Here is a 23644-nt window from a genome sequence, read left to right as displayed (position 1 = left end):
AACCAAGCCATCAGAGAAATAATGACATGACTTGCACTTGACTTTGTTTTGAGTGAGGAAGGGCTGTGCAGGTCACCAGCCTCACTTCTCCTCCAGAGCCCTCTGAATCCAGTGACCAGATATTCATCAGGATGACTGGAGATGACCCAGGATGAGGCAACTGGGGTTAAGTGATTTGCCCAAGGTCATATAGCTAGTGAGTGTCAAGTGTCTGAGGTGACATTTGAACTCAGGTCCTCCTGACTCCTGCAATGGTGCTCTATCTACTGCATCACCTAGCTGCCCCTAAAATGAAAGGGAATCATAAGCTTAGAAAGGCAGAGTCAAATTGTAAAGTGATTTAAATGCCAGAGATGTAATGTCCAGGAATGAGGAAAGGAGGCTAAGTTCACCACAGATGTTCTGGTGAAAGTTGTTTAGTTCTCTCTGAAGAATATCTGTCTTCTGACCTTCAGGCAATTAAACCTGGTATATTCTTGGGTTTCTAGCTAATATGCATGGGAAGCATAAAATAGGCTGAGCATACAAGTTTTCATTCCCCTTGAAATTAGCCATCATTAAACCTTTATACGTGCAGGTAATCTCAATATGTTAAATAAAACTTGACTTTTATAGAGCATTACATGTTCAGGTCAACTTAATAAAATATTTATTAAATACCCACTGTGTACAGAACACTGTGCTAAGTTCTAGATGAGTCATGAAATTTAGATAAGACATAGTCCTTGCCCTAATGGAGAAAGACAAGGGATATGGACTCAAACAGCTACAGTACAAAATACATGTGATAACTGAAAAAAAACCAAGTCAAATAAAGTGCTATGTGAAACTCTGAAAAGAAAGGTAACCAACTAGGGTTAAAGGAACAAGGGAATATGAAATATTGGGAAAAGTTTACACTTGGGTTCAAAGTCCTTTTACCCCTTATCACTGACTAACTTACAAAAGAACCTAGAGCAACACTTTATGCCTTCAGGTTGCTTTGAACATGGCTGACTAGGTCAATGTCAGTTCAGCATTGGTGAAAAAGAAGCAAACATTTTGTGTGAAAGGTAATAAGGTAGTAAACTGCAAGGGCCCCCTCATGAGAGGTTTGGGGTCTATCACCCATGTTCCCTACCTTCATGAGCTACTTGGGAAGCATTTCACAAGCACTCAAGCCACAGTTTCCACTTCGGTATTTTGATTCTCTTTTATAAATGACTGACACAGTATGAAGCATAGCTAAAGTCAGATGTCATAATCTGAACGCAATGCAACCCAAAGACCAAATGTACTAAATGGCATATCTTACCCTCTGCTTTCAAATGTGGTTGCTGAGAGTGAATCTTTAAGACTTTTTAAGTAACACCTTACCTATACAATAAGGCTTTGCCCTTGTTGTTTCCCAGCGCAAAATATCCACTTCTAGGAGAGAAGTCCAAGGTCTGAGCGAGGGAAATCTGCTTAATTCTATTCACAGGAAAGTTTAAGAACACTGTACAGGAAGGCAGATGAACCTACAGGAGATAATAAAATTATCTTAATCACAGGAAGAACTGAAAAATCTTTTCAATTTTAATGTTCATTTTAGCCTTCCTTTAGTGGTTAAAAAGTTAACTGTGATTAAACCTTCCATTACATATAATACTCCAAATGCAGCAATGTTCCTACATTAAAACTAGATTTGAGTGTTATTTGATTTGTAATTTAATACAGCCTAGCCAACTTTAAATTTGGAGAAAAATTTAAATATCCTTTAAAATATGCTTACACCTCTTAACCCATAATACCAGGAATATAGAAAATATAGGAGAGACAACAGCATTATTTATCAAAGAAACTCAATTCAAATCCAACAAGAATTTACAGATGGAATAATCATGTGCCAGAGTCTCTGATAATGTGATGACAATGATGATGAGGGATTACCTAACAGGTCAGTTTACTACAGGAATACTAACTGCAAACAGAGACCTAATATTATGGAGATAACTTCTGTACATGTCAAAAATGCCAACATAATTCGTATGGAGTCTTTCAAAATAATCTTAGTATTTTTCTCACATCTAACTAACTTGATTTGGAAGTATTTGTAAGGCACCCTTTCTGACCTCCAGAGTAGGATAAGTCATGAGAGCCTGATTATCCAATGACTAAACAAATATTTGCGTTTTCCTCTATTACCACAATAGAGTCATAGCATATCTGAAGACAACGCAAGATTGAGAAACCAAGGCTGTTATTCCCAGCAGCCAATCTTATTTTCTGCCACGGCCTCTTCTGTATTATCTTCCTCCTTTACACTCTCTTCATAATACAGATCAGAGAGACACACACTTGAACAACTTAGCTCAGAGAAAATGGATATGGACAAACACACCAATTTTATTCAGTGATTTCCCTTGACAGTTTGTCGGCATTCCCTTAATACAGTCTACACATTTAGAGATAAGACTGTATACCATCACATCCAAGTTATTTTCACAGTGAAGTGCTAATAAAAATGCATTACACTATTCAGTTTACTTAATTAAATAAACTCCCTGCTCAGATATTTATTAGACCTAATGTGTGTAGCCACTGACTATCAGATCATGTAAAGAATTTATAGGGAATGGTCACATTAGAATAGCAGACATGTTTACCTAATTGTAACTCTATGCAGATTTTTCCTGCAAGGCAGGCTGCTAATGCTAAGTGCATTCACACTCAGAGGGTTTGGATCCATAAAAAAGTTGGTATTGTCTCAAACTGACTTTTGCTGTAATTCTTAAACTATTTTCTCTCTAGATTCCTTGGGCAACTAGCCAGAATGTCAAAAACATTTTATAAAAACAACCAACTACCTGAGAACCTACGCTAATGAGAGCTAATGAAGATAGATAATGCAAAAATGATCTGTATTTTGTTTAGGGATGTATCATATGATTTGGGGGAGGTCAGGAGATTTAATTCCCTAATTACATTTTGCTTCTGATAACAGCAAAATTAGTTGGACTTTCTCTGGGCAGATGCCAGTCAAGAAGAGTGAAGGTGAATAGTGAAGAACCTATAATGGTTTAAAGGAAAAACTCAGAGCAGGATTAATGATCTACCATGGAGGTCAAATAACAAAATTGTCTATTAATTTGCTTTGTTTCCATCACACTTGCCACCTATCAAATAAATTATGCTCATTAACTTTATTTTTTTAATATACTTTAACATTCATTTTTCAAAAATTTTCAGTTCCAAATTCTCTTCCTCTCTTCATTAGAGGGCAAGCAGCATCAATTATACAGGATGAACATTAACTTTCACACCCTAACTCTGAAATTATTTTCTGTAAACCTTTTGAATCAGAATATGAGCACTTCAACCCCTCTACCTGACCTGAACGAATTCTTGAAGAATGGAAGTTTTGATCAGTCCCTTCACTTCTCATTTTAAGTACAAAGATCAACCCCAATTTGAATTCGTATAATTTGTCAACTAACATATTTTAAGCAACACAGTTGGAGTAAGGACTGGAGGCTTCCCCCAAGTTAAAAACTGAATTACAAACCCAGAGAAAATTTTAGTCAATTTTTGCCAGGGGATAGGGCCTATGTCTTGGTAGGTCAATAAATCCAATAGAAATCAGTATTCAGGTTCTAAAGCCTGCACTCTATAAGATCCAGGTCACCGAAATGACTCATCTTCTAGACTAGGAAATTAAGAAGCTAGAGTTCTTGACTATAACATACTTACAGCCATTTACCTAAGCTTGGGTGTTTATTTGGGTTTTTTTGTTTTGTTTTGTTTTAGAGTAGTTGGGAGGTTTGTGTATTTTTTAAATGTTAAAATCTGTTCCTTCTGACCAAAAGTGTAAACACCAAATTGGATCATTTAGTAAGTGATTTTAATTATTTTTAAAGCTTTGTTTATTATAGATTTTTTTTTAGACTCTAACCACTGAAAGCATTTTTAAAGACTCCTGACCACTTTAGTAATAACCACTTGTGATGTCCCTCAATGCAATCTATTGCTGTGTTAATACAACTTGTCTGAAGCCAATTATTTAGTTTGAATAGAAATCTATGGTCCTCCTCTGCCCCTACTCCATTACATTCCTCAAATTAAAAGCTGTGATTGTAGACTTAATTAAAGGGATCCTGATAAAGCTTTGATGATTACAATCCAGGAAGTTCCTTTTCACTCCAACACTGTTTTTATCTCAACAATTAGGTGTTCTAGAGTCAGATGTCCACAAATGAAGCCCATTGCATAACTGGATGCACACAACTTAATGGATGAAAAAGTCCTATAGTCATTTTCTCTGTATAATATACCAAGTCCCAAATAATTACACTTCCAGGTTTCCTACTGGTATAATATCTTCGATTTATTTACATTATTTTGTAGTAAGATAACAGAAAAGTATGCATCATTTTAAAATGATTTTATATAATGGGGCCCAGTAACTCACTTTTTTTAAGACTCTTCCACTGATACATCAGGACACTGCCATTCTTGGTTTCTTTTCATTTGACATTAACTATTTTTTAAGATAATGTAGTTATTTTAAAAGATCTGTTTTAAAAATAAATATTCCTATCATTTTTCCACAATCAGAAACCAGTACATTTTCATGGCCACTAAGGAAAACCAGGAAGAACACTGCTATACATCTTTCAGAATATATTCTGTGAACTAATATTAGATCCCAAAGTTTCCTGAAAAAATTTTCTACCATTAGAATAATGAAAAGTCAGCTAAACACTACAGAACAACACAAATGTATGAAACATACTTTCTTTAAAAGCAGTATTGAGTTTTATCCTTCCCCTTCTATTTGACTGCACCACTGACTGTTGGAAAAATGACACATTGATATCAAAATTTATTATTTCTCCATAATGTATTTAAATTTCTAAAGCTAGCAACATAAGAATTTCTCTTCACCCTACTAAGATCACAGATCTCAAAGATGTAGATAAGAAATTCAGGAAGGAAACTGTGCAGGAAGGAAGTATGAACTTTTTATTTCCCTTATGCACTGGAGGAGGAAAACATCCTCAAAGAATTTCAAGACAGAGAATGGCAATATAAATAGTAATTTTTTAAAAAAGCAGGAAAAAAACAAAGCTAAAATATTCACCTAAACTGAGGGTGAAGATCAAGCTTTGCCAAAAGTATGACCCTGACATCTGACATACCTGAGTAGTAAGATAAGGTCCAATCCAGGAAGTCCCCAGACTAGGACTTTCATCTAGTTACTCAACAAACATTTGTTAAGTGTCTGTTATGTGCCAGGCCTATGGGGAGGGTACAGTTTCACACACTGTGTCAAGTGATGCCAAGATATGGCAAGCATACTTTCATATTTCTCTTTTAAACCAATATTTTCTTTTCTAATTTTCTTTTCAAATCTTTAACTTGGATTAAGAGCTATTATCAACACTAGAAAGAAAAGATTTCAAAAGTTACCAATCTAGTAGCTTCGTTTGCTTCACTAGAAGCTATTGCTAGAATTTCTGTGGTAGGATTGAAGGCCATAGACGTGACGCCAGTAACCAAATTCATTATGGCTTTTATTGGCTTCGGGTTAGTTTCTCGGAGACAAGTATCTTGGTTATAGATATTTACCACACCAGAACTGGAACTATAAAAGAAAAAGGAAAAAGAAAGCAAGGATTAGATTCAGATCATTCAGAAGAGTACAATAAGAATTTTCACAACCTATATAAACACAAATGGATATAAATGGATATTGACTGTCATTCACAAAATCTTTGAGAAACTAGGAGCTATTCATACATATGTGAACACTAATTTATAGTCTTAGAAGGTAAGTACTATTAAACTTGTTAGTTTTACAAAGCTCAACTAAATTACCCATAGGTAAGACCTCAAATATTTTTTCGATAATCAAGATGTTCAGAAAATGAAAGAGAAAATCTCATATTTTAACACATTAATTATGAGAAGAAAAAAGGTTACTTTTGCTTATTAAATAGCAACAAAACCAACCAGGTGCTAATTAAATCAAAAGCATTTACATTAAATTTCAAGTAGAAAATTCTTATCCTTTTTTTTCTGAAATTGAGAGCCCCCAAAAGATTACAAGAGCCTTGAGCAGCAGCATCCTCCACCTCTGGTCCCACTTCCTGCTCAACACTCACAGCATCATTTAGAGAATCAATCCTTATAGAGCAGCAGGTGGTGGGAATTTGCTAGCCACACAGGTAATATTGTGTGGCAAATGTTTGGGTTCTATTTTGGAGAGCCCTGAAAGTGTAGTATGTGTAGTTAAGAATAACAGTTGTATAAATAAGTAATTCTCAAAAGAAGAAATTCAAGTCCTCAACAACCACATGAAAAGATTTTCCAAATTTCTAACATAAGTAAATTAAAATAACTCTGAGGTTCACATAATGAGTTAAAGATAACAAACTATAGAAAAGAAAAGTTACTGGAAGGTTTCTGAGAGGAGAAATCAATGATGCACTGTTCACAGAACAACATTCTCAAAAGCAATTTAGAGCTATAGTCAAAAAGTCACTAAGTAATTCATACCATTTGATCCAGTGATATCGCTATTAAGCATGAATTCCAAAGAGGTCAAAAAAAGAGGAAACACAAAAATATTTATAATAACACTTTTGTTGAGGCAAAGAACTGGAAATAAAGTGGGTGCCAATGGCTGAACTAATTATAGCATATAAGTATAACAGAATATTACTGCATCGTAAAAAATGACAAAAGGCAGTTTCAGAGAAGCCTAGGATAACCTGTGTGAAATGTAGCACGATGAAGTGAAGAGAACCAGGAGAACAATTCATACAATAACGACTATATTATAAAAGAACACTGTTAAAGAATTTTGATCAACACAATGACCTAAAATTCACAAGACTGATAATGAAGCATGTTTCCCATCTCTTGGATGAGAGGTGATACACCAGAGACATAGAATGAGACACTTAAGTCCAGAAGGAGTATTGCATCTCCAACTGCCTTTTGGATATCTCTTACAGGATGTCTTATAGTTATCTTAAACTCAACAGGTCCAAAACTGTCCACTGATCTTCCCCACAAAACTCTTTCCTCATCTCCCTGTTATTAGAGAAGACACCACCATCATTCCGGTCACCCAGCCTGAGGGGACATCTTCAACCCATCACTTTCTTTCATCTCTCATTATTCAATCTGTTGCCATGTCCTGTTGATTCCACCTTCACAATGTCTCCCATATACATTTCCTCCTTTTCCCTAAACAATGCCAATACCCTGATGCAGATCCTTATCACTTCAAGCCTGAATTATTGCAAGAGCCTTCTGGCTGGCCTTCCACAAGCCTTTCCCACTCCAGTCTATCCTCCACTCGGCTATCAAAGTGATTTTCCTAAAGTGCAGGTGCAATCATGTCACCCCTCTGTTCACAGACTCCAGAGGCTCCCCATTGCTTCCAGGATCAAAACCCTGTTTGGCTTTTAAAGCTCTTCACAACCTAGCCCCTTCCTACTTTTCCATACTTGTAACACTTCATTCCCATCCACATACCTTGTGATCCAGTGCTACTGGCCTCCTTTCCCAACTACTCCATGCCTTTGCCCTGGTTATTTCTCCTCAGCCCTCCTCACCTCTGCCTCCTAGATTCTCTGAATTCCTTCAAGTCTTAGCTAAAATTCCAATTTCTAAAAGAGGTCTCTCCCAATCTCCCTTAATTGCTAGTGCCTTTCTTCTGTCTCCAATTTATACTACATATTCAATATCTGAACAGTTGTTCTCATGTTATCTCTCCCATTAATTTGTTTCTGGGAGTGTGGCTGGGGGGAAGGGAGTTTAGTTAAGAAGGAGGAAGAAGAATGTCACTTATTTTTTTTAATTTACAGAAGAGAGAAAAAAGAAACAAGCAAAATAACACTCAAATGGTCATGTTAAATTTAATATACTTAAAAACAATTTGTATGTAATAAGAGAGTCTTAGTTTCATACTCAATCCTTTTTCTGTACTTCTTCTTATATGGGTATTTTTGCTGTTGTTTCTTTAGTTCCTAATTAAAAAAGAGAATTTTAAAAAGAGTAAAGCCTATAGGTAGAAATAGCGGCAGAACCAAGACAGGAGTATTTTTTAGTTTTGCTTTTTAAATCTAGGAGAAACCGGTGTACGTTTGAAAGCACAGGTTAAGAAAGAGTGGAGAACATGCAGAAAAAGGATTATGGAGTCTGAATGCAGATTGAAGCATACTATTTGCTCTCTTTTCTTTGTTTCTTCTTTCTTGTGGTTCCTCCTATTAGTTCTAATTCTTCTTTACAACATGACTAACGTGAAAATAATTTTTTTTTTAAGAGCGGAGAAAAAACAGATGAAGAATGGCACGGAGGCACAAGGTAGAAAACACGGTCCTCAGGAAACTGGAAGGGCTGAAGCAGAATAAAAGTTTAAGTGGAATAGCTAGCCTTAGAGGAGAGGCATTTCTTGAAACAGCTCTGCACTACAGAGAGCCTCAGTCCTCGAAGAGGTCATCTGCTGAAAGTGAATGGGAAGAAGGAAAAACTGAGTTTGTAGAAAAGAGAAGCTCTGCACCAGCCAAGGCGGCGCTCAAACCAGGGAATCAACAACGGAATGTCAACAACAGTTCACTTGTGCTTATTCAACTCTTCATATTTGGCAAAGGTTTTTCATATCTATCCCTTTATCCCTACAAAGTCCTGACTAAAGGAAAACCCTTTAATACCCATCTCATAGATGAGGAAAGTAAGACACAAACAAGTCAGCAGATTTGCAAGATTACTGCTTATGACTGGCAAGGCCCAGGCCACAAAGAAGATCGAACTTCCAGTCTCTGCTCTTCCTATTAAACACGATCAGCCTTCATTGCCGTTTCTTTTTAAGATATGAAAAAATAGATGCCCAAGTAAATGCACCAATCCAAGCCAACTTGGGATGCTTCAAATACCGCCCTGTATAGAAAATCTTTATCCTAACTACAAAGGTACAGTAAATTTTCACACCAGCACCCACACCTATAGTAAAGATTCAACATTCTGAGAAGGCATCAGTCACTAAAGTATTATCTTCATGAAAAGATCAGTTCTGAAAAACTGTTCTAAATTAGATTGGGAGTTGGGAGGAGAAGCAAATCCAGGTACTTTTTAAATGTCCTGTGGGAGTTCACTAATTAAACGACATAATATGAGTTCATCCTTCATTGCTGAAGAAGACCATGCCATCAGAGAAATGATGACATGACTTGCACCTGACTTTGTTTTGAATGATTCCTGGGATGACTACCTGTAATAATGCAAAGAAAACAAAATGGGGAGTCAGGAAATCTGAGCTCTAGACCAGGCTTTGTGAATAAAATCACCCACCACTCTGAATCTCAAGCTTCCTTATTTGCAAAATGAGGAGAGCGTAAAAAGATTTTTTCTAAGGTTCCTTCTAAATGTAAAAAGAATTCTTATAAATCTAGAGTTCTACATAATACCACGATAAATGGAACTGATACTTTACAATTTATAGACATTGTTCAGAATTCTTAAGATTCTACAGCTATCTCATTTGGCTGGTATTTCCCATTGGTTAAAATCTTCCTGGAACCTCTATTTTGGGAAAAAGCCCCACGCTAGCTGTCCCCCTTTCTCTCAACTCAGCTTCAGCTGCCTTCTAACTCCTCTTCTGTGGGCAGGCCCCTTCTCCTACTGGTGAGTTCTTTGTGGAACCTCCATTCCAGGGAAAGGTCACAGATCAGCCAAACCTCATTCTCCACATTCAGGCACCATGCCTCTGCCCTATACAACACATCACCCCCAAACCTGATTTTCAGCTTCCCTTTCACATATTATCTTCCCCCATTACAATGCCCCTAGCACTTGGCTCGGTGTCTGGAAGAGTTAAATGCTTAACTTGCTGACTGATGACTAACTCCCCTTACCCAGCAAGATAAGCACAGTAAGTACTCTGTCCTCATCTTCCAGATGAAGAAAGCAATGCTCCAAGAAGCAATGAGTTTCCCAAGGTTGCACAGCCAGTTAAGTGGCAAAGTTAAGATGAGAACTTAGGTCTTCTAACTCCAAATCTAGTACTCTTTCCACTATACTACACTTTCCTTTGTGAAAAAAAAATTTGCTTTTAATCCAGAAACAAATTATAAATTGGAAAGAGACAATAGGGAAGGAAAAAAAAGAATGGTCATTTTGAGAAAAATTTCAATAGAGAAGAAATACCTGAAAGTGATAAGAACAGAAAAGCAAATTTTAACTTTATAAAAGTTCCTTGTTATATAAGATGGTTTTCTCATTCCTTTCAAGCCTATCAAGATCTTTTTGGAGTCTGACTCAGTCAACCACTGTATTAAAACCCCCTCTAAACTTGGTGCCATCTGCAAATTTGATGAGCAGGCCATATAAACTTTCACCCAAACATTAAAAATATTAAACAGCACAAGGCCAATGATCCATTCCTGCATACTCCACTAGGAAATGCCCCCTCCAGCAGCAAGAGGGTAAAAATAATTACACAAATGTTAGGACATGGCAAAACCGTTACTCCAATTATAAAACGAAATACAATTGCAATTTTACTGGTTCAATAGTTGCTACAGAAACACTAAAATCAAGTCGTGTTATGGCAATAACAGGCAAAAGGTATATCTGAATTTAGGCCATCAACACAGAATTTTGAATTAATTCTATAAAGAAGAGCAAATTCTAGCATTCTAGCATAACTAGCATTATCATAAATTAATGTAAAATGCTAAGAGGTTACAACTATTTATATTTACTCACCCACAAGCAACATACTGTCCATTCCTAGACACAGCAATGCTTAATCCACGCAAACACCCTTCATCAGTAAATTTGTTTAAGCACTTCCTGGTATTCACATCCCAAATGTAAACTTCACCATCCACTGAATGAAGGAATAAAATGAGAGAAGTAACATTACAATTTTATAATCTAGAGGCAAAAAACCCATTGGTCCTTGTAGCTATACAGGGACTACCATGTGGACATACATTAAGCACTACATGTGACACTGAGACAGCTAAAGATGATAATTTTCACCTCAAATTAAACCTAGGTCAGTGATAAGAAAGTAGCTATGTTTCATGCTGGATTACTTAGCATCAGATTTTTAGACAATAAATCAGGGCTTTAAATGACAACTTCAGTAATTCCTACAAGTTTGAAAAACACTCTTATTTTCTCTAAATTTGACCCAAACCTCCTCACCTGGAATGCCTGCAGTTCCCTTTCAGACTTAGTTCCTGCAACATTTCCACAAGGCCTTCCTTGAAAATTCCCATGGTTGGTGCTGTCTGCCAAGCCAAACTTTTCCAGAGTTTCTTGTGTGACCCCGTCCTTTCTCCCATGTATTAAGCTTGTTAAGTATGTTACTATCTTCTGTCTCCTATAGAATAAAAGCTCTCTGAGGGCAAGGACTGTTTGACTTTTTGTCTTTGTAGGCCCAGTGCCTAGCACAGTGCAGCACTATGCTCATTCTAATAATTTGTTGAACTGAATTAAAATGGAAACTTTTTAATATACAGCATAACAGCTCACTGCTATCTGAAATGGTTTACATAAAGCAAAAGAAACAAACAAAATCCTAGAGATCAGTAATGTACCAAAACTTCCTAACACAAACTGTAGCTTAAGTTCTGACTCTGACACTCACACCCATGTGACAAGAGGCATGTCATTTAACCTGAACCTCAGCTTCCTCATCTGCAAAAAAAGAAAACACCTATCTCACAGGAGTATATGAGAACACTCTATAACCCTTAAAGCATTATATAAGTAAAGCAGGGGGAAAAAATATATTTTATGCTGTTTGAAAAGAGATAATTGTCCAGAGATGAAGGCTTAGAGTTGGAACACACTAAGACAGGGAGCAGACGTTCCTTCTTGTATTCCCAGAAGGAATTTGGAGGTATGGAATGGTGAGCAGAGGCTGTAGGGAAATAATGAATTATTTTGGAAGCTCAGGGTGTTGAAACACTGCAATGGGCTACGCAAGGTGGATTGTGGAATCTGTCACTAAAATTTGTATTCCATCCATGAGCACATCCAACAGTGAACAAATTGTCCAAAAGCTAACTGGTCACTTCTCTGATCAGGGTACTGTACCACAGATCTAAAAAAATTTCTAGCTCTCCCCTTGCTTTTCTAAAGTATATGTTTCCCAATTCTGAGATACCACCTCAGTTTCATATTGGCTAATATAACAAAAAAAGAAAAATTACATATATTGGAGAAGACATGGGAAAATCGGAACACTGATGCATTGTGGGTGAAACTGCTACTTCAATTATAAAACAAAATACAATTGCAATTTTACTGCATTTTACATCCAACCATTCTGGAGAGCAATCTGAACTATGCCCAAAAGGCTACAAAACTGTGCATACCCCTTGATCCAGCGATTCCACTTCTAGGTCTGTATCCCAAAGAGGATAAAAAAGTGGAAAGGACTCACATGTACAAAAATATTTAGAGCAATTCTTTTTGTGATGACAGAGACTAGAAACTGAGGGGATGCCCATCAATTGAGGAATGGCTGAAAAAGTTGTGGTATATGAATGTAATGAATACTACTGTGTTCTAAGAAATGATGAGCAGATGGATTTCAGAAAAACCTGAAAAGTCTTACATGAACTGAGGTTAAATGAAGTGAGCAGAACTATAACATTGTACACAGTAAGAGCAACACTGTGAAATGACCAACTTTGACAGACTTTGCTCTTCTGAGCAATATACTGATCTAAGTCAATTCCAAAAGACTCATGATGGAAAATGCTATCCACATCCAGAGAAAGAACTGTGGAGTTTGAATGCAGATCAAAGCATACTATTTTCTCTTTTTTTTTCTCATGGTTGTTCCCTTTTGTTCTGATTCTTCTTTCACAACATGACTAATATAGAAATATGTTTAATATGATTGTACACGTACAACCTATATCAGACTGTTTGCCATCTTGGGAAGGGGAGAGAGAGGAAGGAGGGGAGAAAAATATTTGGAACTCAAAGTCTTATAAAAGTGAATGATGAAAACTATCTTTACATGTAATTGAAAAAAATAAAATACACTATAGTAAGTGGGGAAAAAATAAAGTACATGTTTCCATAAAATATATGTTGAATAACAGCTTTGTTTCTTTTTTTAAAAGAATTTAAAGAGAAAAGAAGGAAGAAGAGAGGTAAGCATGGTAAGTATGATATCCTATGGCCATAAAATGAAAGGCTAATGCAGGAAATTCCATGGATCCCAAGTTCAGAGGAAGCTAAGAAGTTCATTTTAATGTGAAGGTTAAGGGTGAATCTGAGGACCAGAAGGAAAAGAATACTGCTTCTTTAAGGAATCAAAGGAACAAAGAGAGGCCAGATAGTCATTGAGGTATTTGTAAAAGTAAGTTATATGGAAATACACAAAAGATGCAATATTTCTTCAGTTTGTGGGAACTTCAGTAACAGAGTTCAACTGATCTGTGACTCAGGATATGTGAAGCTCATAAGAGTTCAAATCATTTGCCTTGTAAATATCAGAGGTGATCAGCCCTCCCTCACTCAAAACAAAGTTAACTGCAAGTCATGTCATCATTTCTCTGATGGCATGGTCTTCTTCAGCAACGAAGGACAAACACACGCACGCGCACACACACACACACAGACACACAAGACACACAGACACACACACACAGACACACAGACACACACACACACACACAGACACACACACACACACACACCAGAAGTGATATTTGAACTCAGGTTTTTTTCTGACTCCAAATCTAGGTCTCTACTACATTTTCTTAAAAGTAAAGTAAAATAACAAAAAAAGAACAATGAGAGCCCACTCCTACCATCCCAGGTCCATAGGAGAAAAACGTAAGTAGAAGAAACCATTTAACACTTTAAACTTCTATCAAGATAAATTAGAAACATGATTTTTTTTTTTGTACTTATAACTTATATAACTATACCATTTGCTCCCAAGTCTCCTTTAAACTAGAACTCGATAGGTATGTTCTTTAAATATAGCCTCTCTCAGGGTCACACACCAGGAGGGTCTGGAGGGTAACCAAAGATACCTGATAAGGAAAAATCCCAAGATACTTCATAAATCCTAGAAGCTTAGTTTATAGTAGGGAACTCTTCCCAACATTCCAGGGGGTAGCAATAAAACACAGTAGGGAAACTTTCTATCTTAAGGATGCCCTAAAATCGCTTATTTCCTTATAGAACATTTTGCGATTTTCAGGGAGAAGCAGCTGAGTAAAAAAATTTTGTCACTCATTCAGTTGCATCTAACTCTTTGTGACCCCATGGACAATGAAAAATGCACTATACTATCTGGCCAGCTATATCTCCTCTTCTCTTTATTTGAATGTGAATTCCTAAACATCTTACATTATTTAAAATGTTTTGTTAATTTAGTATTACATAAATTACTGGGTCAGGGTAAGAGTTTTTTGGAAAAGACTAAGATCAATGAGTACAACACTGGGCCTGGAACCAGGAAGACCTAAGTTCAAATCTGGCCTCACTCAGACACTTACTGGCTATGTAACCCTGGACAAGTCACTTAATCCTGTTTGCTTCAGTTTCCTCATCTATAAAATGAGCTGGACAAGGAAATGGCAACCCACTCCAGTATCTCTGCCAAGAAAACTTTTAAATGGGGTCATTAGGAGTTGGAAAAGACTGAACAACAAGAACACTAAAAGAACTGAGCAACTGTTAACTGTGATAACTTCCCAATTCTCTTGTACAAAATAAGATCCCCTATCCATACCTTTCACTCATACCTAGAATTTCCCACCCCTGACCTTTAATTCCCAATCCGCCCTATGTATTCAAACAGAGACGTATTCAAATGGATCTATGTATAAGGACAGGAACTCACTATAAACTATATCTAATTCCCAAAGTACTTTTTTAAAAACAAAAAACCTCATATATCCTCAAAATATCACCAATACAATATTTTGAAAAGGACTTCATTTTAACAAGACTTTCATATTGTTGAAGCAGTATGGCATAGTGGATAAAGAGAAGACTTTGAATCAGGAAGATCTGAATTCAGATCCTGCCTCTGGAATATACTGTATGACCAAAAACAAGTCACTGGAGCTCTATGTGCCTCAGGCCACTTGGTAAGACATAAGTTACAAAGTTTCCAATCTGCCACACCAGTGAAATCTAGTTCCAGCTAGAGAACGAAAAAGGCTGTAAGTTCTATGCCTAAATCTCATGTCAGAAGGATATTTCAATTAGCAGTCTAATGAAAGCATTTGTTATACAGGACTTCTTGTTCAGACAGAGCTCAAAAGTAGACACAATCAATAAATATTTATTAAGTTCTTAATATAATCCAAGTGTGAGGAGGTACAAAGAGCCAAATGAAATTGCCCTTGCCCAAAAGGAACTTAAGGCAGGGATGATAATCATTCCTTACAAGGTTACAGAGACACCCTTATTAAGGGCTGTTACATTTAAGTGGCCAAAGGAGAAGAATAAGCAGTTGTCAGAGAAATACAAACTATCAACAAGTATATGAAAGAATGTTTAAAATTATTAGAAATAAGAGAAATGGTAAATTAAAATGATCTTTTACCTTACACCAATCAGAATGGCAAAGATGAGAAAAGATAAAAATGGTAAATGTGAGAAGGACTTTGGGAAGAGGGGCACATTACTACGTTGTTGACAGATTAGTGAATTGTTCAAATCCTTATAGTGCAATATACAGTAGATGGGAATATAGCAAACAATTATGAATTATAATAGGAAAGTCACTAAACTGAACCCTTTGACCCAATGATACCAACACTGAGCACATATTCCAAGGTCAAAGACCTTTCTAAGGGAAAGTTCTTAAATATAAGAAAACGTTTATAGCAGTATTTGTGTAATGTAATAGCAAAAAAAACTGTGAAAAAAGAATAACTGTCCATCAAACGCAATAAGGCTAATCAAACTGTGGTATATGAACGTGAGGGAATATTACTACATTATAAGAAATGATGAATAGAAAGGATGGAGAGAAATTAGGGAAGAATTTCATTATCAAAAGAAGTAGAACCAACATAACAATTTATACTAGGACCACATCAATGTGAAAAAAGCCAATAATAAAGACATCAGAACTCTGACCAATGCAAGACTGATCAATCTTGACTCTAGAAAACTAACACTAAAACACACCTCCCTCCTCTTAGCAGAGATGGTGGGCTATAAGAATGGAATGAGGCAAATATTATCATGAAAAATTATTTCTCATTTGTCAAGAACTACATCCTATGTGTACACAGATACACACACTCAAAAACTGTCAAAGGCAAATGAGGAAACCTAGGGCAAAAAGCAACCAAATTTCATGGTGCAATATACCATAGTTGGGACATACCACAAGTTATTTGTGAAGAAGCCTTTCCTAAAGCTCAATCTCTCATAAGTTAAAGTAAGAGTAATGAAGATCAACCAAGGCAGTAGTTTGGCCTCATTTATAACACATTCAAAATGGTCAAATTCCTTTTGAGTATTTAAAGGAGAGCAGCAGCAGGTTGCCTTCAATGGGTTTCCTGAAAACAAAATGAGCCATGGCAGCTCCTGCATCTCTAATGCAGTATTAGTTCAAGGTGACGCCATGCATTGAGAGTCTGCTAATAAAAATAATGCTCTCTCTACCAGTAGGTCCAGCTCTGCCTTGTTAAGGATCCAGGCCTAAACTACCTGGTGGGATACTTTTGTCTTTTTTATTTCTACAGGGCAGTTTTCCCCACACTCAAATTTTTGATAAGGCCACTTAACTGGAATGAGGACAAGTGGAGTGGTCATATACTACAAGAAAGAGCTATTCAAGAAGGATGACTAGGAAAGAGGATGCTCAAGAAGACATACATGAACAAAAGAGAAAAGGAGTATGAAAATGAGTGAAAATTATTAAGGATTAGTTTTAAATCTCCTTGCGGGGGGGAGGGGAGGTGCATGGGGGAAGGCTTTAAGAGAAACAGGTAGAATCAAATAGCTGAAAAGCTCTTCATTCCTGCCTCCTTTCTAACATCAATCAAAATCAGTAAATATTCATTAAGCACTTACCGTGTGCCAGACATTATGCTAAAAACTGGAGATACAAAAAGGGACAAGTGACAGACCTTGCCCTCAAGCAGCCTACAACGAGGGGAGGCAACAGACAAATACGTACAAACTAGCTATATCCAGGATAAATAGGAAATACTTAACAGAGGGAAGGCACTTGAAAGGAGTGGGGAAAGGCTTCCTGTAGAAATGAGATTTTAACTGGGATATAAAGGAAGCCAGGGAAACCAGTAGGTGGAAAAGAGGAGGGAGAGCATTCCAGGAATGGGGGACAGTCAGAGAAAATGCCCAGAGTTGAAGGACGGAGCATTTCATTCATGAAACAGCCAGGAGACCAAGGTTACTGGATGGAAGAGTACATGACAGAAGTAAGGTGTAAGACTAGAAAGGTAGAAGGGGGGCTAGGTTATGAAGAGCTTTGAAGACAAATAGAGGATCTGATCCTGGAAGCAACAGAGAGCCACTGGAGTTTATTAAGAAGGAAGTTTCTATAATCAGACCTGCACTTTATGGAAAACCAGCAGAAAATGCAAATAGTCTGAGCGTGAGGTGATGAGGGCCTGCACTAGATAGGTGGCAGTGTTAGAGGAGAGGAAGAAGAGGAGGAGTATTCGAGAGATGTTGCAAAGGTGAAAACAGGCCTTGGCAACACACTGGATATCTTCAGGGATGGAGGGGGATAGTGAGAAATTCCAGATGATTTCTAAGTTGTAAGCCTGAGAGACTGGGTGGATGCCACTGACCTCTACAGTAATAGGGAAGGCAGTTTGGGATGAGGGGAGTGTTGGGGGAAAGATAATGAGTCCTCTTTCAGTTATGTTGTGCTTAAGATGTCTGCTGGACACGTAGTTCATCTCAAAAAGTCAGCTGGACGTGCAAGCCTGGAGTCCAGCAAGAAAGTTGGGGCAGGATAGGTAGATTTGAGAATCATCAGCATAGAGATGGCAATTAAATCCATGAGAGCTGAGATCACCAAGTGTAGAAGGCGCAAGGAAGAGAAAAGAGGGAAGAGAAGGGGATAGAGAGTGAAGAACTGTAGACAGAATCCTATGATTACAAAGAATGACCTGGATGAAGTGCCAGCGAAGGATCCAGAGAAGGATGACAGATGGTCAGACTTAAGACAGCTGCCAAAGGAGACCTTGACATAAAAGAGGTTAAGAACCTCTGTCCTAAAAGAAGTGCTAAAGTCTGAGAAAGGTATTTCCAATCAAACACAAACAGCCTTTAAAAACAAATCAGTATTGCACTGACATAGTATCCCTTGACTAAAATGAAATATCAACCCCACTGACAAAAGCAAGGACTAGCTCACATCTTTTCACAAGGTGCCAAGTTACACTGGCTGGGGACACTATATTAATGCCTCTGCTGTCAAAAGAAACCATCACAGAAGGTTTAGAGATGCAGCTGGCCTCAAGAAATGAATCCCTACAATAACAAAAGACCAGGAGAGTTATTCACTGAGCACATATAAATAAAAATATCCTTTAAAAAGAATATTTTAAAAAGGATAAAACATAAGATTCCTTGTTTCTAGAGTTTGGCCTTTCAAAATGAAATGAAAGCTTTTACTAACAGTAATACCTTTTCTTGGTGATAAAGCGATGGAGCCTTCCATAGCCATATTTGGTAGCCTCAGTGAATAAGCTCCTCCTCTTACTATGCAATGTCAGAACACTAATGCGGCAAATACTTATTATGAAATAAATTCTACAAAATCCTTCGGAACTCCTTTTCCCTGGATAACTAATAAGTACATTCTTCTTCATAAAGTTATGCATTTCAGATTGCATTTTCCTTTATATCAAGTCAATACAGAAGAATAATTCAAAATGTTAGAATGGGTTGAAAAGATAGTTAGTTATAACAACATACCTAATCATTTTATGTTTCTTTCAAAAAGTCTAATACAACCTGCTTCTTACAATTCAACACTATCTTAACAGCTGCTATTTATAGAGCCTATATACAACTATATAAATTACAGCAATATGGAATCTTGTGTAAATAAGCTTTTGCATACCAAGTCTTTCCATAAAAGTTAACATTTAACATTATAAGAATTCATTACTACTGCCTGGAAAAAAAAGTAAGAAGGGTAAAGGTGGAATAAACCAAATTTTAAAGTTTAAAACTAGTTTTCATTCCACAGTATTTGCCCATTCAAAGCAAGAAATTAAAAATTCAACAGGAAATAAAATTTAGCTTTTTAAAATATGAAAATTTTAATAAATATATCCATAGCATTCTATTAGTTATTAAACTTACCAGAGCTGGCATATATCTTTGTGCTATCTGATGAGAAAGCTGCTGCTGCTGCTTTTCCATTTATTTTCATACTGCTAATCAGCTCTTTCGTCTAAAAGGTAAACAGGAATTAATAAATTGTTCAGGACTACATCATGCAGTCTAAAAACAGCCTATTTTCCAAGTTCTCTTCTGCTCTTCTCTATTTTGAAGATTATCCTCCCCTAAGAATTCAAGTTTCTTCAATGGCCTATACTCTCTCATTTGAGACTCCAAATTCAAGTTTAGAACGACCTGGGAATGCTTAAGGGATATAAGAGAAAAACAAGAGTTAACTATAAGTTACCTTCATTGAAAGTAGATGAAAATATCCTGAAGAACCATTTAAGAGCAAAAAGGATCCATCTGGTGATATTTCAAAGTTCCTGACAAACTTCTCCTTTAAACCTTAAAAAAAAAAAAAAAGGAACAAATGAATTCAATATGGATTAATCATTTCAATCAAGTTCTCATCTATTAATTACTCAAAGCCTTTTTAAGTTCACAAGACACAAGGCTAAAGAGACATCAATCTATACAGAGCTGGGCTGCAAAAAGTGTGCAGACAAACACAAAGAATGCCTCCTAGTGTTTTTAAAAGCACTAAGAGATTAGCCCCTGTGACAACACACAAGCTCCCTCTTCTTGCAGGGTTTGTCAGGAACAGAAGCAGACAATTACGTGGCCTACAGGGTATCCCTGTCCTCTCCTCAAGACATCCTAGTCCTTCCATGTATCACACTGTGCCAACTACTACCCTGCTTAGGTAATAATTCACATTTAAAGTTTTTAAAGTACTTCCTGGAAAGGAGAGAAAATACTGAAGGACTGCAATAGACCAGCCAGCATCCCAAATAAATTAACAGTCATGGGAACAGTAGCTAAAAGGTCTTGTGGGTAAAAAAGCTCATTTATCTCTGAAATTTGGTTATTCTCTATTTCTCATTCTATTAATTACGATATGTGAATATTCATTTATTTCATTAAATTTTCAGTTTTAGGCACCAGAGACAGCTGGTGGCACAGTGGATGGAGTAGTGGTTCTAAAGTCAGAAAGATCTGAGTTCAAATTTGACCTCAGACACTCACTTGTGACCCTGATGGGTCATTTAGCCTGTGTGCCTCAGTTTCCTGATCTATAAAATAAGGATAACCGCACCTACTTTGCAAGGTTGTTCTGAAGACCAATGACATAGTACATGTAAAAGCGTTCAGTAGCTTAGTGTGCCTGACACAAAGTAGGTGTCACACAAATGCTTATTTCCTTTCTTCTTCCTCTGCCTTAATGGTATATAGTTGGGCAAAATAGTTTCTAGTAATATCCTTTCTTTCTTCTTCCTCTGAGGTGAATTCTTTTTCATTTCTGAAATTAGTAATTTGATTTTCCTCTACTGGTTTTTTTGAAGAAAAAAAGCTACTAGTTTTTATTTTGTCAATTCTCTAAATTTTCAGGATTTCTATTTTGGTGTATAAATAAGACTTTTAAATTTGTTGGTTTTCTAGTATTTTCAGTTGTATCCCCAATTCATTGACCTGTTCTTTCACATTTTTATATATATTTTATATACTATTTTATATTTATTTTTATATTTCTTTACATTTACATATTCGTATATATAATAACACATATTTTTATAAATAAAAATGTTTAGAGATATTTATTCTCTAGGGTTACATTATTTAGTCTTTAGTTTATTTTTATTGCTTTTATCAGTGACCTTTGATTTAATATAAGTTTTACCGCAACAACTACAACTACCTCTGTCCCTCTCCTCTTCTATTTTTATCTCTGGTTAGAACATTTCATTATCTGAATATTAGAGTGTTACCTTTCAAGAACTAAATGACATAAAATTCTACTATTATTATGAAAATAAAAATAAAACGACTCAAGTAACACTTGTCAGAAACCTAACTAGTAGAGGTGAAAATGAGAAAGTACAGGGATACTAAGGCATTAGCAAAGAATATTTATCACAGAAAATATCAAAGATGGGTGAGGGAGGAAGGAAGGGAGGGAGGGAAAAAAGAAGAAAGGAAGGAAGGAAATTAATTGAGGACATGAGGAAAGAGACTCCAGGTACTGGAAAAATTACAACAGCATTGGATAATAGGCTAACAGTTACAAGAGAATCAGTCCCAAACCAGATGACCTAGAAAGGGAGGCAGGAGAAGAATATCAGAGAAAAGAGAAAGTGGAAAAAAAGAGATTAGAACCATGCTTTCTAACACATGTATTTGTAGCATAAATAGCTGATAATTATCATTATTTGCAGATATGATAGGGTACCTAGAAAATCCAACTACCAAAAAATGGAGACAATGAGTTGCGCAAAGTTGCAGAATTAAATAAAATAAGCTGCAAAAACATCTGATTTTTTACTTAATAAAATAAAAAGAAAGAAAATAAAATTTTAAAAAGAAACCCCTTTTAGACTAGCAACAGAAACTACTAACTATTAATCAAGAATTAACATACTGAGTAATACAAAAGACCAAAGAAGACAGCTGTGGAAACATAACAACCAAAACAAATGCAGACCTAAATTGAATTGACTAACTCAATTAATATGACAGAAATCACAAAACTCTAAACATTAAGTAGTCCATTTAATGCAATCTCTATCAAAATACTAAGAGGCTTCTTTATAAAACTGGACAAAATCACATCCCCAGACTTTAAACATATTACAAAATGGCTATTAACAAAATCATCTAGCATTGGGTTTAAAAAATGAAGGGGGAAAATAATATTTGGTACACCAGACTTTCAAAACAAACGGATACAAAAGATTTGTACTTGACAAATCTACTGAGCAAACTTGGGGAAAAGATTCATTACAAAACAAACATACTTGGAAAAAAAGGATTAGAACTTTGGAAGACACATTTAGATGTATCTTACAACATATACCCCAGTGAATTCAGCTTAGAAATCTTTAAAAAAATCATTTTAAAAAAAAGGCAGATAAAATTTTCATCTCAATTGTGGAGGGCATAGGATGTCTTCTTGATTCAATAAGTATCAAGAGTTATTAGAATCATGATACAATTAATAACTGAATATACAATAACTGAAAATAAAAAACAAAAACAAATTAGGAAAATAGTTACAGCAAAAAAGACAGATAAAAACTTGACACTTAAAATACAAAAGGAAATATTAGAAAGTAACAATATTTCCTAGTACACAATCAATAAATGGTCAAAGAACAGATATAGGCATTTTCAAAAGAAGACACATGGTGAATAATCATTTTTTAAAATGCCAAACCAAATACTCAAGGAGATGCAAATTAAATAACTTTGGGATGCTGCCTCATACCCACCAAATCTTTAAAAGTAAAAGCAACAACTGGTAAAGAGGTAAAGTTTTGGAGTAACTGATACTCATTTACTTCTGGTGGAATTGCACATTTATAGAACTTTTTGGAGAACAAATGGCAGGCACTACACTAAAAAAGTTATAAAAGAAAAGTTATAAAAAAGTTATAAAAGAAAAATGACACATTTTGATTCAATTTCATTGTTGGGGATATACCTTAAAAAATATTAAAATACAAGTTTTTAAAAGGTTTTCATAGCACCATGATATTTAATGATAAAGAACTGGATATCTAAGTATCCAATGACAGAGGAACAATGAAATGTCAGCACATTAATATGATCTAATGGTCCAGATTTCATCACAGTTACATACGTTATATAACTCCTTGAGCAAACGCCCAGCACTAATAAAGATCTGTAAGTTAATCTCTGGGTCAAAAACACTGTGTGTTAAGAGACATAACCTGATTCCAAATCTTCCTGACTCTGAGGTCAGTAATGCCCTCTACTCATGATGCTGTGGCACCTCTCATTAGTAAAATGGTAAAAAAATAAAAATAAAAAAAAATAGATTTAACTACATGGTGCAAAATTGGAGCTGGTCAACAAACAGTGTATTTCAGACAACTGACAAAACCAAGTTAACCACCCAGGATATTTTAGGAAGCCTGAGGAACAGTGGATACAAAGACCTTACCTAGATTCACACGAACCTCAAAAGAAACAAACACGGTGACACTATTCTCTAAAAACCTTACCCCTTACTTGATGCACAGGAATTACATTTCCACCCATCATGTCATAAACATAAAGTATCTTGCTGAGATTGCTTGTGGCTAGCACTTCTTCTCCATTGGCACTGAAACGGGCCCTATAGACAGGAAACTGTTCTAAATAGATGCTCTGGATTTTAGGATTCGTTTCTCCATCAACCTGTCAAGAAAGTACAGAATGATTCCTCTAAAGTTATTACAAT

General features: G+C 36.0%; 1 protein-coding gene across 1 annotated transcript in view; it reads right to left on the bottom strand.

Moving 5' to 3' along the window:
• The window catches only part of UTP18 (UTP18 small subunit processome component), a 40095-nt gene that overhangs the window by 4402 nt on the left and 12049 nt on the right, over nucleotides 1-23644 (bottom strand). Inside the window, exons 7-12 of the mRNA XM_072646731.1 lie at nucleotides 23427-23601; nucleotides 19649-19749; nucleotides 19324-19414; nucleotides 10738-10861; nucleotides 5431-5605; nucleotides 1357-1499 (exon numbers count right to left, since the gene is read on the bottom strand). Of these exons, the coding sequence (XP_072502832.1) occupies nucleotides 1357-1499; nucleotides 5431-5605; nucleotides 10738-10861; nucleotides 19324-19414; nucleotides 19649-19749; nucleotides 23427-23601 (809 nt within the window). The remainder of the gene's footprint in view (nucleotides 1-1356; nucleotides 1500-5430; nucleotides 5606-10737; nucleotides 10862-19323; nucleotides 19415-19648; nucleotides 19750-23426; nucleotides 23602-23644) is intronic.

This window comes from Notamacropus eugenii, chromosome 2 (assembly GCF_028372415.1).
Source record: "Notamacropus eugenii isolate mMacEug1 chromosome 2, mMacEug1.pri_v2, whole genome shotgun sequence".
Classification (NCBI taxonomy): Eukaryota; Metazoa; Chordata; class Mammalia; order Diprotodontia; family Macropodidae; genus Notamacropus; species Notamacropus eugenii.
Note: the sequence above shows the minus strand (reverse complement) of the source record. Positions and strands in the feature narration are given on the sequence as shown.